We start from the raw sequence: 17,171 nt of genomic DNA, 5'->3' as shown, positions 1-17,171 counted from the left end.
TCATCTCTCTATTTTTTTTAGCTGTAATGGTACAGCATTGTTTTTAATAAGCTATGGAAGCTGCCAGACTTCACATCCTTACAGGTCTGTTAACCTGAATATCGGAGGCATTTCCATGAACACCTTTCTCATTATAATTGCACACAAGTGAAAATGCACAGACACAGGCTGTGGTCTGATTCTGCTCTCTTAAACCAGTGCAAAGAAATCAGGATGCGACCTGTCTCCCCTCAACGTGTGTAGACAGAGGAAAGGTCTGCTAGACTTCACTGCAGCATGTGTTTGATATTTTTCTACTACGTCACATTAGGCTGAAACAGTTGCTTCTAGTGAGGTGGACCCTGTTTTGCTTGGCTGTTAATGAGTTCTGTAAAAGGTATGTCATTGTGTTATGGATTATAGCCATTTTCATCAGATAACAAGCAGTAAGTTTAAAGTGTAAAGTAGCATTGTAATTCCTATACAGGACTACTGTTCCCTCGCTTAATAGTAGCTTATTTCATCTCACAAACACTGAACTAGTTAAAAAAAATGAGGTTATCCTTATAGGATTTTTCCTGTGTGTTACATGCCAATACATAACCTGCCCTGAACGCAGCAGTCCTGTTAGCCATACAATTTAAAATAGTTTATGTAGAACAGTTCATAAAAATTGTGATAAGAAAAAAATAGTATTATCTGAAGCTTAATATTAATATAAACAATATAGAAAAAATACATATTTACATAATGCCAAAATACAATTATATACATTAATATCTATTACACTTAAATTATATATCTTTTTTAAAAATCACCAGACCAATAAATTATACACAGTCTCAATAGAAAGGTCTGGTACCTTTCTAGTGCATGAAATACATACATTAAAAACCCAAACAAAACCCCTAGTTAACAAATGTGGTCACAAAAGCAGTTGTCTGTAACATTCTTAGTGCCTTGAATAAACAGCATCTGAAAGCAAGGAAAACTGAGATTAGAAAAAATAAAACAACCCAGGTGGCTTCATATTCAACTCTGCCAGCCGACCACAGTGCTCTGAAAGGTGGTTGTGTGGCAACAGCGCTGGCTGACAACTGATGTGACAGCTAAAAAACAGATCTCACCTCTGCTTTTGCTAATATTCCCACCTTGTGGAACTCTGTTTATTTCTGTTCTTGGCCTCCTCCAAGTCTGCTCTACCTATCAGACACAACTCGGATTTCTACGGGCTAGATCAAGAAAATTATTTTGATCTCTCATCATATATCTCAATTCCTAATGTCCAAATCTGAGGAGCTACTGAGATCCTGCTGGCTGACTCAGAACTTCTACAGCTATTAGGAATCAGCTCTACCACGACACACAGGGCACCTTTGCTAACAGCCTCTCCAGACTGGTCCTCCGGCCATGAGAACAGGAGGTGAAGGGCAGTGCTAGTGCCAGGTTTGCTACTCCTGCAATTCTTATGGCCAAGGGACCGGATATAGGCTAGGAAAAAGAGCCTACAAGGATGGAGAGTTGGGGGAGAAAGAAATAGCACAGCCTTGGACACCTACATTATCCAGTCAAGGCAGATGGGAAGTCTCCTAAGGCCGCCTATACGGTCAACAATAAATGAGGGTGATTCAGAACAGAAATCGAACTCCATGAATGACGGAAGAGCCCAGTGAGCCCAGCCAGTGGCCTCAGTGCGCTTAGAAGTGGATAGTGTAAACATTGGTGAGGGAGGTAAAGGAAGAAGCCAATATCATGATAGGGAAGGGGTTCAGTTTCCCCAGCAGCACAGGAATCACGAAATGTGAAGACAGTGAGAGCACGAAGGTAAGGTAGGAGCAGTAAGAGATGTTATAATGACTGCTTATGGAGGAAAAAAAGATGCAATTGCAAGAGTGACAAGAGCAGAGGAGTGAAGAAATGAAGGTCTGGGAAGAGAACAAATATTGATGGCAAGGAATAGCACAATTTTCCCCCTCAATTACATTGTCAATGAGCTATTACATTTGAAACATTTTACAATTTGATAAACTTGCACTTACCTCTGTGATACTCTGGATTCACATTTTCATATATTGGAAACAAGGGATTTTCTTGTTCACTGCGAAGTTTTCTGGCTCTTAACACATCTCTCACACATTGATGTAGATACACATATTGACACTGCAAAAGAATTTTTTTTAAGTCACTCTGGGAAATTTTGTAATTTAATTTTCTGTATTGCAAAAAATCATTACAGGCTGACTCCCTCACACAAAATCAAGGGTGGTGTTAAAAATGAAAACATACTTCTAGAATTAATCTCCTTTTCACACTAGTAATATAGTAAACTTTTGTGATCACTTGTTTTTAGAAATGCTACCAGTAAAACATAAATGAACATAATATGTTTTGACGGATAATGCCACGAGTGAAAGCTCTATCAACTGTAAGGCATAATTTGACATGACGCTGTGTTGGATAGCTACTGCTTCTGAATGCTTTGGTATAAAGTTCGTCTAAAAGAATTAATATGTACAGGGAAGCACACAGAAGACACAATTTCCTCATTTTTTTGTTCTGAAAAGAAATATTTTCCACAGAATTTTATCACAGTATATAAATATTTCATAGCACTTGAACGAGCCCAAATTTTCTGGCAAAAGCAGCATTTATTGCTTCTGACTACGTGGCAAATGACAGACTGTCTTTTCTGAAGCGTGCCTTTCATAGAAGGGAGCTAAGATGACATTCACAATCTAAGTAGGGAGGGTCAGCATGTTATTGACTATTTATAAAACTACCTTGATAGAACAGACTGTTAAATCCCCATGCTTTGCTACTCTTTGTGGTTAATGACATGAGTCAACATTTTTTGATTAGTGTAGCATGGTACCTGAAAATTAGGCCGAGCATCTTTATATATCAAGGTGTACCTTTTTAATATTACTTTATCTCAAAGACATAATTTCTCTACTAAGTATACGCATTTTCTCCCCACTCATCTTCTACTCGTTTTTCACCAGAGCTATCAGTCTAGTGCATTTTTCTCAGTGCTCTGGCTCTGGGAAAGTGAGGATGCCTGCAGTTATGCACATATGGCATATGTCTCTCTGTCACATGTACACAGAGAAATCCTGCACCCCACCCACCAATTTGGTGGAAAGCTGGCCAAGGCATGGAGACTCCCTTTGGCAGAGACCACTGAAATGGTGGAAAGTTTCTCGGTCCGTGTTACAGCTGCTCTGCTGAGCCCACTGCCTTATGAGCTGATGGACAGAGTTTCCTGTTACTCCCCTTTATGTATCCAGCTGCAGCCTCTTGTCCTAAACAGCTTTCAGCCGAGCCTGAAGCAGGGGCAGTGTTTTGTTGCTGCTGTTTTACTGTGACTGCATAATGTCGAGCAGGATGGTGCTGTGACCTTTGGCTGGAGCACGTCATTGCAAACAGTCCTATCTGCTGGCCTGCGCTCCCCAGTGGGATTTGGCTTCCACCACATCAACAGATGGGGACCTAGCCTTTATCTCAGCCTACAAACAGATTGTGGAAGCCAAGAGAAGAACGATAATACCAGGAACTAGGGTCCTCACACACATCAAATGGAGTTTGTGGAGCAGATCTTTTCTTCCCCCTCTACCCACCTCCTTTACTTTTTCTTAAAAGGTGTGTAAAAATCACTTCATAATTCATGGCTCATTGAAAACTTTGAATCATCATAAACCTCTAGGATAAATTTACTTCATTTTCTTGCAGGAGGATGAGAGATTATAGTGCTTGTGCTCCAAGCTACTTTAATGGAAGACAGTTCCAAATCAGAAACCATATGCAGATGCAACTGACAGTTCAGATTAATAAGACTTGCTGAGAACAGCATCTCAGCAGCTCTGCACTGACACAGCTACATGGTCAGTCTACAAGCATGTTACAGCTCAAGTGGGGCGAGTATGTGTGAGCTGCAAAAGCTTTCTGTCAACCTGTCTCTGGGATGCTGCTTGAGAACGCTGCCAGGGGCAGGACTGGCTACCAGAGGGATCTGGGTAAGACTTGAGCCACTGCTGGTTTGGGGCAGAAGTGTGTGTAGCGCTGGTAGTGGCACAGTGGGGTGCTTCTCACTGTTGCTGTAGATATTTCACTTGCGTCTGGCTGCCTTTTGACTTAGATGTCCTGTCAAGCTCATGCCAAAAGCATGCTTTGTATCACACAACTTTAGTTGTCTATGAGCCTGGTGTCAAATTTAGACTTGAGGCAATTGCCTCCAATTAAGGAAAAAGAGCCACCCCCCTGAGAAGCCTGTCTGGCTTTGCTGACTACAGCTGATGGGAATGTAGAAGGTGAGATGGATCTGTCTCCCCTCCAAGAGGAGGTCTTCTGTGATTAAGACAGTTCCAGGAAATCTCTCTTTGGATTCCCAGTTAAGCCTCTCTGTATACCCATGTGTAACTTTTACATCTTTCAGGAAACTCAGTCACTAATATTTTCATTTCCAAATTGCAACAAAGAGCTCCATTAGTATCAAGCTACAGGCAGACCCATCAAACCTGTTCTGATTCCTCTATTAACAGTTCACAGGGAAAATGTAAAGACTGCCTCCACAACTCGCCTTTATTAAATCAGCTCCTAAGTGTTTAGCTGCTATTAGTATAAAGTGATTTTCTTGCAGTTTTAAAAGCACAGAAAGAAATCCCAAACACGTACGTTTTCTGCACTTTGAGAATAAATGTACTTGCTTTTGCATACTATGTTAGGAGAATGCTGATCAACTTTCCAATACCATTAATGAAAATGGACAGAGCAGCTCAATAAAAAATGAACTGCAAAGCCACAAGGTCACAGTGCCTACAGTTTTAAAATTATGTACATCTCATTTTCTATGCCCTCCATTCCTTTTCCCTATTATGTTGACCTATCTGTCTGGTTCAGGCTTGTCTTCCAAGCCCATCCCTGAAGGACCTATCTCTGCTCAAAGCTCACTTACTGGACACTTCATTAACAGAACAATGTGCTCTTAAGCATCTACTGCGTAACACTGCTGGGGTGATTGTGTGCCAGTGTCAAAAGAAGAAATCTATAGGAAGCATAGCTACCACCTGTTATGGTTTGAACCTGCTGTATGAGACCCAATGGAAGCAATCCTGAACTAGAAATTCTCACAGAGCTAAAAGACACCTAAGTAGTATTTCACAGTGGAGTAACCATGAAGTGCTTTGAGAGCCTTTAAGACGAGAGACTAATTAATTTATACTACAGCTGGTGTTGCTGTGTTGTAGGCTATCCAAAACTTACCTCTGTCTGAACCATGTGAACCCGGTGAAGCCTTAGGTCATGCACTGCTGCATAAATGTCGACAGTGTCCTTTGAATCCAGCTGCTGCAGAATTCGATCCAGTGCAATGAATGTGCCTGTCCTGCCAACACCAGCACTGGAAAAGAAAACAACCCAAAAGATTTAAAAGGAGATGGATCAAAGCATTCGCTACCTTCATGTGATAGGTTTGTAAAGTTCAGATGTGTAGGGTGAGAAGCTCATTGTTTAAATGGCACCTCTGGGACTTCAAACACCTTATAGAGGAATTTGTTTAGGAAGGAGGAAAGGATAGCGATAGCAGAGGTATCTCTGCTGCTGCCCATACTGCTTTCTGCTTTGAATTAATTCAGTCAGATTAACTCAGGTGACAGATTGCACCTGACTGTAACTTCTAAACTTCTTCTCTCAAAGGATGAACCAGTAGGCTTGATTCTAAACGATCAGTTGACTTGTACCTCGTGGAAGGGCAGAGTAAGGCAAAGTATCCCAGAGTTCCCAGTAGCTGAAATGCTGGGAGGTGGGGTTTGGAGGCAGGAAGCCAGGAAGAGGAAAGTTGACCTGCCAGTGATACAGTAGACATCTAATGTGTTGCAGCACATGATGTACAGGAATACACGGGTAGTGTCATGTAAGATACAGCCTCAGCCAATATAATGGATGGAGGGGTCAGATACTACATTCAGGTAGTACCAGTGAGTGAGCATATGGCTTTATCAGAAGATAGGCACTGCACCACACTGCACTCTCTCTCTCATTCTGTAACCCTACAGCCTGCTGCAGCTGGAGAGTAGATCACAGATTAGGCAGTCCAGTTTTGCCTTTTTACATGTGTAGAGGTGGATCACGGAGCAGAGGAAAATCTGCAGCCCTATGGCTGCCAGAGATGGCACAACAGCAGAAGAGCATGAGAAGGCAGTAACCACAAGGAGTATCAGTCAGAACTAGGGGAAGGATGGATCTGCCAGCTAATCTCAACATCCATATACCCAGGAGTGAATCTGGCTACATATCTTACCTTTTCAGAACACCTCTTGCCGATTCAGATGTTGGGCTGCAACAGCAGCACACAAGCAATTTAAGAATGCAAAAACACATGAACAGTGGCAGCTGCTGACACCTTTAGTGCTGTCCAGTGGTCCCACAGAGACACTGTGGTTCCCTGAGAATCATTTTCGGGGCATCTCCAGGATGAGATTGTGAGCAAGTGCATGTGCCTTGGGAATGCTGCTCTGATGTATCCTGAGACTTAAGACCGTCAGCTATCTCTCAGGTTCTGTGGCTGCCCCTGGCCTAACAGGGATAAATATTTGGGATCTTCCCAAGGGTATGCACAAAGGCTCTGTGCCACTGACCACATACCTGCAGTGCACAACAGTTGGTCCTGTGTCTGGGGTCCTGTTGATATAATCCCTTACAGTTCTGACGAACTGGATCAGGGACTGGGTGGTCTCTGGCACACCATGATCTGGCCAGACAGTGTAGTGGAAGTGACGAATGAGCCTCGTTGAGTCAAGCTGCTCTTCCTGTCAGGATACAAAAATATGGGTCATCAGAACAGACGAGAGAGGAGGAGACACACACAGCATGCACCTTCAGAGCAAATGCTACAGCTGCCACCAGAGATGAGCTGGGCATGATGCAACTGTGCTACAGCAGAAGAAACCTTCCTACTTTAGCCTTGCAGTTGTTTTTAAGCAAATTAATTAAAAAAAAAAAAGATGAACACAAACATACACTGCAGATTTTAAACTCTCGTATTGTCCATTCTGGGAGCACTGATTCAGACAGCATCTCAACGATCAGGTCTCCATAGTACAAGGAATCCTGGTCAAGGGGCCAGTAGTGATCACACTTCACCTGCAGGGACACAGAAAAAGACAGATTTAGTGCCAGTAACAGCTGTAAACAACGCCTCTATCCAGCACTGGCAGAAGCAGACTTCAGACCTCCTGTGCCTGAGGATGGAGGAAGAACAGCAGCAGTTGAATTCAGAGAGAGATGCCACCTGCTGCCATGTCAGCTCAACAAACAGGGCTTAGGATGGGAACGGGCTAGGATGGGGCTGGGAAGTAGAAGTTCTCATTGCAGATGTTTGTGATGGGGGAAACGGGAAGCACTTCACTGATGCCCTCTTCTGGATGACACAACACTTTCTGCACCAACTCTTCTCAGAGCTCTCCTTGGATGACAGCTAGGCCTCCAGTGCCCACTTTCCCACCTCTTGCTGAGACGTGACAGCAGGGTCCCACTCAGAGCCAGCGAGGTGCAGGAAGAGACAGGTGGCTGCCTGTCCTGCATCTGCTTTTGCCATCTCCTCAAGAAAAAACGGTAAACTGAAAGGAAATATCCCCATATATGCCATTAGATGATCACTACTTCAAGTTGGTTTAATCTTCTTACAGATCTAGTCCCTGTCTTACAAAGGGTGCAGGATGTGGTCATACTTGGGGAGATGGATTGCTGACACAGCTAAATAACCTATCTACACTTGCACTCAGTAAGACTGTTAGGTGCGTGAGTGGTCTCTTTGGTTACTATATCACGGCTTATGCATCAGAGACAATTCCATGTATTTATTGATCAACATTTGCTCTCTAGAGCTTATATTTAATGTAGCAGTTGATTGGACTGGATGTAATAAACAGGCATTTTTTGCTGGTGATTGTCTTCTGCATGCTTAAGGGACTACATTAGTAATAGTGAGCAAAGTGCTGGATTAGAGACCAGAAGCACTGAGCTCTGTTCCTAACTCTGGCCTTGACGTGCTGCATGATCTTGGGATGGTCACTGCATTCTCATTTCACAGCCTTAATCTGTCTCCAGTCTTTAGATTATATACTCCCTATCTCTTACTGTACTACTCCTTGACTGGGGCCTTTGGCATTAGTGTGATGCAAATAGTAAGCGTAAACTTTTAATAGATGTTAAAACAGTCATTAATAATAAAGAAGAGTCACTGCTTACCCTGCCCTTCTCAACACACTGGGTTACCATGACAATATTGTGAACATTCTGTTCCCATGCCATCTTCCAGAACTCATCTTTGGTACCAGGCAAAGGGCCCTGAGTCGCTATATATTCCCTGCGGAAATTATTGCCCTGCAAGTAAAGAGAACTCCATTAGTTTCCATAAAGGCAGAAAAAAAAGATCTTCTAGCAACTGTACAAGCCATGGGGTTGCATCCAGGGCTCTGCAGCAACAACGCCCTTGCTGGGACAATAGCTTTGAGAACTAAATTGTTGCCTCGGACCTGGAAGCAGAAGGCTGGCTGGAGCAGAGAGAAGGAAGAGACTGCAGCAGTGTATCTAAAAACTGTTCCTTTTGTGGCAGTCAAAGCTTTTCTTTGTTCTATTTTGTTCAGCACAGTCTCAAGCAGTTTTGGATCTACTAGGGGTTTTTGTTTTATTTACTGTTTTTAATAAATTAGCTGAGTTCTGGCTTGAAATCTGGATTGCTAAAGCCACTGCTATTATCAGTCACAACTCTCTGGCAAAGGGTATTATTGTAATCACAGCCAGTTTCACCATCCTGCAAGGTGCCAACACTGTCAGGATGAGCTACAGCTCCACAATGAGGATGCCACCTGCAGTGATAGTTACAGTTGTTGTGGACACTGTATAAAATCAGTGACCTTTAAAAATGTGTCCTTAGACAATTAGACTTGCTATCTTACATAACTATAGCAATCCAAGAAAGTGTCCTTAAGTGCTGGCTAAATCACTCACAGTTAACTTAATGGCAGTCAGACACAGCCTTTCAGCACACCCACAAAATGAGTTCTCACACTTTTAGCTCAAGTGAATAAATGAAGGGGGAGGGGAGTCTTAAGCATCCAGCTTTGTATTCAGTTTTAGATGAAGGACAAATTACCACTGGAGGAAGAACTGTAAAATACTATCCTTCAGTCACTTACTGGTATGTAGCTTGCATTAATGTAGTCTGAGCAAGGGTCATCATCCACATTGGAAAGCTTCACTCTTGATGTATCATCTAGGAAGAAATTGATTACAAAAGGCTTATGGCTAGGTCTTGATTCTCAATCCCTCTCCCATTTACAGGAATGCATTTGTGAAAGGACTGGCAGCATTATTACAAGGATTTTATATGGAGGACTAATTTAGAGGAATAACTATTTATATTTGTACTGCCTCTTTCATCCACAAGTGCTGCGGAGTGTTCCAAAGACTAGGAGATGGATGGATGAGACGGAAGCAATGAATATCCAAAAATTCCTCTGCTGAGTTGCATAGGATTTGTTATGGCAACAAAAGGGCCACAACAGCACCCTCCTTTGATCCTGACAGCAGTGTGCTGTACTGGAGAGCAGTGCCCAGTGCTGCCATTGAAAGAGCGGTAGTGCTTCAGTGGTCGGCACAGCTCCCGAGCTAACATGTGTGAGTGGACAACTGTCTTCCCTGGGACCAATGGCATCTCCAGTACTATACAGAGGTACAGAGTGCCTAAACCACCAGGTCACTGATTTGTGAGATAATGCCATGTTGGATCTCAGTCAAGCATTGTTTCTTGAACGTTGTGGGCATGCTCCCCAGCCCAGCACGGCAGGCAGAACCCAGGAGATGCTGTGAGGTTGCGCTCCAAGCACATACCACATCCAGCAGCAGGGCAGCATGCGAAGCAGCAAGTTGTGTGGTGTTCCTCCTCGATGCACAGCGTGTGTTACCTCCAAAACTGACAGACAGGAGATTAAAGGGGGAAACCCTCAATGACAGGTCTTGCCTTAGGAGAACACGGCTAAGCTCACACATGTGTCTTACCATGCAGAACCACACTAGTGCTACATTGTACAGTAGGTTTGCTGTGTCCTCTGAAGAAGTAAGATTAGGCAAGGTTGTCAAAAAGCACTGAATGGATGACATGTTGTATGTAAACAACCCTACTGTTACTTCTACTATCCTTATCAGCAGTGACTGAATGCCCATAATAGCTGGAGTTTTTTCTCTCCAGACTGAATGCTAGTCATTACATCTCTGGAGTGAAATGAAATTACTGGTCTGTGTGAAACCATTCAGGGCCATACATCATCTGCCTCCAGGCACCAGAACCTGAGCTGGCAGAAGTATTTCATCTCTGACAGGAAGGAGGGAAGGGATTGGCTGCACTCTCTTTTCCACTAGGCTTGCTGAAAAAAAGTGAAAAATAGCTGTTGTGATGTAATATTACACAACCAAACCTACAACTCACAGGGCAATATATTATTGTATCGATTTTTCCCTCTGTTCTCTGGCAGAAGTGCTATGTCACATGTCTGGTTTCGACCCACATCTTTTAAGTCCTGCAAAAAAAAAAAGTAGGAATAAAATGTAAGGTGAAAAAAATTAAAGGATGTGACAACACAGGGGGATGCAGTGCTTATCAGCTCTCAAAGGCCATGGACAGAATGGATTTTTTTTACAGGAAAAAACTGAAATTAAATTGCTAATCATACTGGTTTAAAGCAGGCACATGGCTGGCGGGTGCCTCAGGCAGACAGGTATCAGGCAGAGGCTGCCAACCAGAAGGTGCTATGCCAAATGAAGAGCTGCTTTCCGCATTAGGACAAGTGTTCAGGTGAGACTCTCAACCTTATCTGGATTTGTGTGAATAAGACAAACAGATCCAGGCCTTTCTAATGCATTAACCCATCGATTCAGCCAGCCCGCCCCTTCATAAAGCAAGTCCTTTGCCTAGATTAGGATCCCACCTCATATTCCTTGGACAGGAGGTAGTTGGAGTCTGCTTGAAGTTTGGTGAAGTGTGCTTCAAAATGACTGACTTTGATCGGACTAAAATAGTCAACAGGAGGAAGAAAATCACAGGATGAATCACAGTCATAATTTATCCAGTTGGTTATCAAGAAGCTTTTTTAGGTATTAATTTTTTCTTTTTACCTGGAAGTTTTCCGGTTCCTAGAAATTATTTCAAAAAGAAAAAGAAACACTTCATCAGTGAGTGACTGGACATGACTTCATCCATGATGCCATGTTAAAATGCTGCTCTTAGAAATAAAACTTTTGCTTTTACCCTTTTTGCCCCAAGTTCAGATGGACTGAGAGTGGCCTGTCCCTGCGAATGCTCAGCCTTGCTGTAGGTCTTTCGTGGCCATTGCTGAAATAAAAAGGAAGGTATTCTTTTTACCATTATGTTCTGCCAATAACATAACTTACATTGTTAAGCTGGAGAAAAGGAATTTAAGAAAGTCTGTTTTGATTTGTGGCTCTGGTTATGTGACGCTGCTCTTAGTTGTGGCATAGAGTTTTCTTGTATTTTAGTTTGGCGACAGTTATGCAGAGTGTATGCATGTGCACAGGCAATAAGACTTTTTTCTTGCTCTGAAACACTCACAACCCAGCCTATCATTAAGGAGAGTGTCCTATGTTAAATTGGTTGATTCTCTACATGCAGAGAGGAACATGTAGGTAGATTTTCAGGCTCTGCAGACCAGGTGTCTAGGAGATGCCCAGGTTCATAGCAGGAGTAAGTGGCAGCACCACAGCGGGCTTTGGGAAAGCTGCAGAAGTGGTACTGACTCCATATGGTTAGCATTGCCTTTCATACTTCCACTGCCATCTCCTCCTTCAATACATCTCCCTTAGAGAACACTTTCTCTTTACATATGACAAGGGAAAACCACACCAGTACTTGCAGTCCTGCTGGCTATATAACTCACAACAAGAAATCGCACTCTATCTGAAGTTCATCTACACTAACGAAACGTAATGAGATGTGCAAGGTGGAAAACACATCAACCTGCACTCCATTCATACTCTACATGTCACTGTGTGCTGAGACGGTTAGGTGTGCACAAGTCTCTACATGCAAAAGCAGACTTTAATTACTATTGCTAATGATTTATGGCTCTTTCTTTGGATGGCATATAGAGGAATACACTGAATTTGTTCATAGAGCCTAAGAATAGCTTTGCAAAAGGGTAAATCACAGAATCACAGAATCACAGAATGGTTAGGGTTGGAAGGGACCTCTGGAGATCATCTAGTCCAACCCTCCTGCCAGAGCAGGGTCACCTACAGCACGTTGCACAGGACAGTGTCCAGGCGGGTTTTGAATGTCTCCAGAGTTGGAGACTCCACCACCTCTCTGGGCAGCCTGTTTCAGTGCTCCACTACCCTCAAAGTAAAGAAGTTCCTTCTCATGTTAAGATGGAATTTCCTATGTTCAAGTTTATGCCCATTACCCCTCGTCCTATCACTGGGCGCCACTGAAAAAAGACTGCTCCCATCCCCCTGGCAACCTCCCATTAAGTATTTGTATGTATTAATAAGATCCCCCCTCAATCTTCTTTTCTCTAGACTAAAGAGACCCAAGTCCCTCAGCCTTTCCTCATAAGAAAGGTGCTCCAGTCCCCTAATCATCTTTGTTGCCCTTTGCTGGACCCTCTCCAGCAGTTCCCTGTCTTTCTTGAACTGGGGAGCCCAGAACTGGACACAGTACTCCAGATGCGGTCTCACCAGGGCAGAGTAGAGGGGGAGGATGACCTCCCTCGACCTGCTGGCCACACTCTTCTTGATGCACCCCAGGATGCCATTCGCCTTCTTGGCCGCCAGGGCACATTGCTGGCTCATGGTCATCCTGTTGTCCACCAGGACTCCCAGGTCCCTCTCCACAGAGCTGCTCTCCAGGAGGTCAGCCCCCAACCTGTACTGGTGCATGGGGTTATTCCTCCCCAGGTGCAGTACCCTACACTTACCCTTGTTGAACTTCATAAGGTTTCTTTCTGCCCAACTCTCCAGCCTGGCGAGGTCACGCTGTAAGGCAGCACAGCCTTCTGGCGTGTCAGCCACTCCTCCCAGTTTTGTGTCATCAGCAAACTTGCTGATGGTACACTCTATCCCTTCATCCAGATCATTGATGAATATGTTGAACAAAACTGGGCCCAGTACTGACCCCTGAGGGACACCACTTGTTACTAACCTCCAACTAGACTCTGCGCCACTAACCACAACCCTCTGAGCTCTATCTGTGAGCCAGTTCTCAATCCACCTCACCGTCCATTCATCTAAGCCACACTTCCTAAGCTTTCCTGTGAGGATGATGTGGGAGACAGTGTCGAAAGCCTTGCCAAAGTCAAGGTAGACAACATCCACTGCCCTCCCCTCATCCACCCATCTAGTTACTTTGTCATAGAAGGCTATCAGATTAGTCAGACATGACTTCCCCTTGGTGAATCCATGTTGACTACTTCTGATAATCTTCTTTTCATCCAGGTGCTTTGAGATGACTCCCAGAACAAGCTGCTCCATCATCTTCCCAGGGATGGAGGTGAGGCTGACCGGCCTGTAGTTTCCCGGGTCATCCTTCCTGCCCTTTTTGAAGACTGGAGTGACATTGGCTATCCTCCAGTCCTCAGGCACCTCACCTGTCCTCCAGGACCTTTCAAAGATAATGGAGAGAGGCCCAGCAATGACTTCCCCCAGCTCCCTCAGCACCCGAGGGTGCATCCCATCAGGCCCCATGGATTTATGTATATCCAATTTATCTAACTGATCTTTAACGTGCTCCTTGTCAACCAAGGGATAGTCTTGTTTCCCCCAGACTTTCTCTGTTACCTGCAAAGTCGGGGTCTCACAAGGACTGGCCCGAACAGTGAAGACAGAAGCAAAGAAGGCATTTAGCAACTCCGCCTTCTCTGCATCATCCGTCACCACAGCACCTGTCTCATTCAACAACGGGCCCACATTTTCCCTAGTTTTCCTTTTGTCTCCTATATACTTAAAGAAACCCTTCCTGTTGGCCTTGACATCCCTCGCCAGGTTCAATTCCAAGGCTGCCTTGGCTTTCCTTGTTTCCTCCCTGCATACCCTGACAGCATTCTTGTATTCCTCCCAAGCAGTCAGCCCCTTCTTCCACCTATTGTAAACTCCCTTCTTCCACCTGAGCCTTTTCAGAAGGTCCCTGCTCAGCCAAGCAGGTCTCCTTCTCCCCTTGCCTGATTTCTTTCTCTTTGGGATGCACTGATCCTGAGCTTGGAGGAGGTGACGCTTAAATAGCAGCCAGCTCTCTAGAGCCCCCTTACCCTCTAGAGCCCTTTCCCATGGGATTTGCCCAAGCAATTCTTTGAAACGATCAAATTTAGCCCTCCTGAAGTTTAGGGTTTCAACTCTACTTGTCATTTTGTCTATTCTACACTTAATCCTGAACTCTATCTTCTCATGATCGCTGCAGCCCAGTCTGCCCCCAACCTTTACATCCTCCACCAGTCCCTCTTTGTTTGTGAGTATCAGGTCCAGTAAAGCACCTCTCCTTGTAGGCTCCTCCACCACCTGAGTCAAAAAGTTGTCATCAATGCACTGGAGGAACCTCCTGGACTGTACATGCTGTGTACAGGCTGTGTGGCCTTCCCAGCAGATATCAGGGTAGTTGAAGTCCCCCATGAGAATCAAGGCCTGTGATTGTGAGGCGATTCTCACCTGTCTGTAGAAGGCCTCATCAACTTCCCCATCCTGATCAGGTGGCCTGTAATAGACACCCACAACAGTGTCTCTCATATTACCCTGCCCCTTGATCCTTACCCACAAGCTCTCAACTTGCTCATCATCTGTTCCCAGGGAGAGCTCGATACATTCCAGTTGCTCCCTCACATAAAGAGCAACTCCACCGCCTTGCCTCGCCGGCCTATCCTTCCTAAAAAGAACATAGCCCTCCATGACAGTGTTCCAATCATGTGAGCCATCCCATCACGTCTCAGTAATTGCAATGAGATCATGGTTCTGCGACTGCACACAGATCCATTCTTGCTAAAAGCTACGACTACCCAGAAAACAGTTTTTTTTTTTCCCTGTGAAATTCTGGCATCTGAAAAGCAAATTCAAAACAAAACAAACCCAATCTTGTATCAGTAAAAGAACTGAATTTCAAGTTTTTAGTTTCCCATATAATGTAAATGTTGAATTTTCTGTATTTTCTCTTTCAGTCATGCAAAATGGTTTAAATGGATAAAGCTTTTTTCAAAGTTGAGCAAAGTATTTCAATTTTTAAAAACATTTAAATTTCACTATTTAAGATCCATCTATAATGTGAAATATACAATTATAATAAAGAAAAGGAGAAATAAAATTTGAACTAATCTTTTGGACACCGAGGTAACATCACACCTTAAGATTTTTGAACTGAAATGATAAAGTCTAAGTGAACAGTTTCAAGAGCTTCCCATCTACAATACAGATGAAATCAATTTGAAACATTTTATTTTTTGACAAAAGACATTCAGTTTGAATGATAAACCAGTTTTTCAGAGATATTCAGACTCCTACTGAAAACTAAAAGTTACAAGGATCTTCTATAACATAATACTAACATCAGTATGTATTTGGATCAAGAATATATAGATCTCTTAACATGTAAGTCATTAGTTCTATACTTAGTGTGTACAGATGTTGGGGGACATAGATTTTACCTGTTGAATAGTTCAGTGCATTCCTCCAATTTTACAGTTACACTTTAAATATTGTATTGCTTAAATGAACATAATTTGACCTGACTTCAGTAACAGAAACTGACAAAGGGTCTCAACTTACCTAACTTTTTGTCTGCAGACAAATAAAGCAGTAACCGCCACTAACATCACAATCAGAAACAAGCCAGCACTCACACCTTCAATAACTCCAAACAGAGGCTCTGGAAACAAAACAGTGTATTTATATATCTTGAGGAAAAGATATGAGGAATCAAAGAATCAATAACGTTCAGCAGATATGTTATTATCAGCTAAAGAAAATGACTAAATACAAGGAAATGTAAGGCATTTAAACACTTAGCTAAAACCTGGTCTTGATTTTCTGTCATTATTTTTTCCAAACGTTACGCAAAATCTTTCACTCCCAACCACAGTAAAAGAAAGCACAGCTCCATTATATGGGAGTTTCGTTCTCTTGCACTTTGAACTTTTCTTGGTGATAGCTTCACTGAGCATTTACCCTTTACTGTCAGCAGCTCCATCAAGCAGTCCTCTGAATTTTCAAACTAAGCCATGGCCCCAGCCTCATTTCAGAGCAGCCTTCAGGACATGCACAACAATCTGGTTTTGTTCCACTCCTTGCAAATAGTTCTAGATCCCAAAAGTGTTCTGAGGCACAATATATAATCACATGCTACAGTCATTGAAAAACAAGCCTGAAACTAACCTGCCTCTGTAGTGATTGGTAAAGAGAAGAAGGTGTCTGCAAAGAGTGGTTTAGGGAGTTCCTTCGGGTCTTCACTGAAGAGCTGGGTAAAAGCCCGTATGCTGATCCTAAAAAACCCAGTAGTTATAGTTAGAGTTCATCAGATATACAGAACCAGCAGCAGAAAAGTAAGAACTTGTTTGCCCCTTGGAGATCATAGAATCATAGAACGGTTTAGGTTGGAAGGGACCTTGGAGATCATCAAGTTCCAACCCCCCTGCCATAGGCAGGCATACCTTCCACTAGACCAGGTTGCCCAAGGCCATGTCCAGCCTGGCCTTGAACACCTCCAGGGATGGGGCCTCAACAACTTCTCTGGGCAACCTGTTCCAGTGCCTTACCACCCTCAAAGTGAGAAATTTCTTCCTAATGTTTAATCTAAACCTGCCCTCTTCCAGTTTAAAGCCATTCCCCTTCGTTCTATCAGTATATGCCCTAGCAAAAAGTCCCTCCCCAGCTCTCCTGTAGGCCCCCTTTAGGTACTGGAAGGCAGCAATAAGATCTCCCTGGAGCCTTCTCTTCTCCAGGCTGAACAGCCCCAACTCTCTCAGCCTCTCCTCATAGGAGAGGTGCTCCAGCCCTCAGATCATCCTCGTGGCTCTCCTCTGGATGCGCTCCAGCAGGTCCATGTCCTTCTTATGCTGGGGACTCCAGAGCTGGACGCAGTACTCCAGGTGGGGTCTCATGAGATGGAGTAGAGGGGCAGAATCACCTCCTTTGACCTGCTGGCCACA

At 43.7% G+C, this 17,171-nt stretch overlaps 1 protein-coding gene across 1 annotated transcript in view; it reads right to left on the bottom strand.

Annotated features, from left to right (window-relative positions):
- Positions 1–883: 883 nt before the first annotated feature.
- The window catches only part of PTPRB (protein tyrosine phosphatase, receptor type, B), a 65,169-nt gene continuing 48,881 nt past the window's right edge, over positions 884–17,171 (bottom strand). The window contains exons 22-34 of the mRNA XM_009887830.1: positions 16,399–16,505; positions 15,793–15,892; positions 11,282–11,365; positions 11,149–11,166; positions 10,962–11,043; positions 10,463–10,553; positions 9,174–9,250; positions 8,224–8,358; positions 6,994–7,116; positions 6,619–6,782; positions 5,239–5,374; positions 2,019–2,139; positions 884–954 (exon numbers count right to left, since the gene is read on the bottom strand). Of these exons, the coding sequence (XP_009886132.1) occupies positions 932–954; positions 2,019–2,139; positions 5,239–5,374; positions 6,619–6,782; positions 6,994–7,116; positions 8,224–8,358; positions 9,174–9,250; positions 10,463–10,553; positions 10,962–11,043; positions 11,149–11,166; positions 11,282–11,365; positions 15,793–15,892; positions 16,399–16,505 (1,261 nt within the window). The 3' untranslated portion in view covers positions 884–931. The remainder of the gene's footprint in view (positions 955–2,018; positions 2,140–5,238; positions 5,375–6,618; positions 6,783–6,993; positions 7,117–8,223; positions 8,359–9,173; positions 9,251–10,462; positions 10,554–10,961; positions 11,044–11,148; positions 11,167–11,281; positions 11,366–15,792; positions 15,893–16,398; positions 16,506–17,171) is intronic.

Source organism: Charadrius vociferus, unplaced genomic scaffold (genome assembly GCF_000708025.1).
Source record: "Charadrius vociferus isolate BGI_N301 unplaced genomic scaffold, ASM70802v2 scaffold125, whole genome shotgun sequence".
NCBI lineage: Eukaryota > Metazoa > Chordata > Aves > Charadriiformes > Charadriidae > Charadrius > Charadrius vociferus.
The sequence above is the reverse complement of the archived record's forward strand: the minus strand, read 5'-3'. Positions and strand labels throughout refer to the sequence as shown.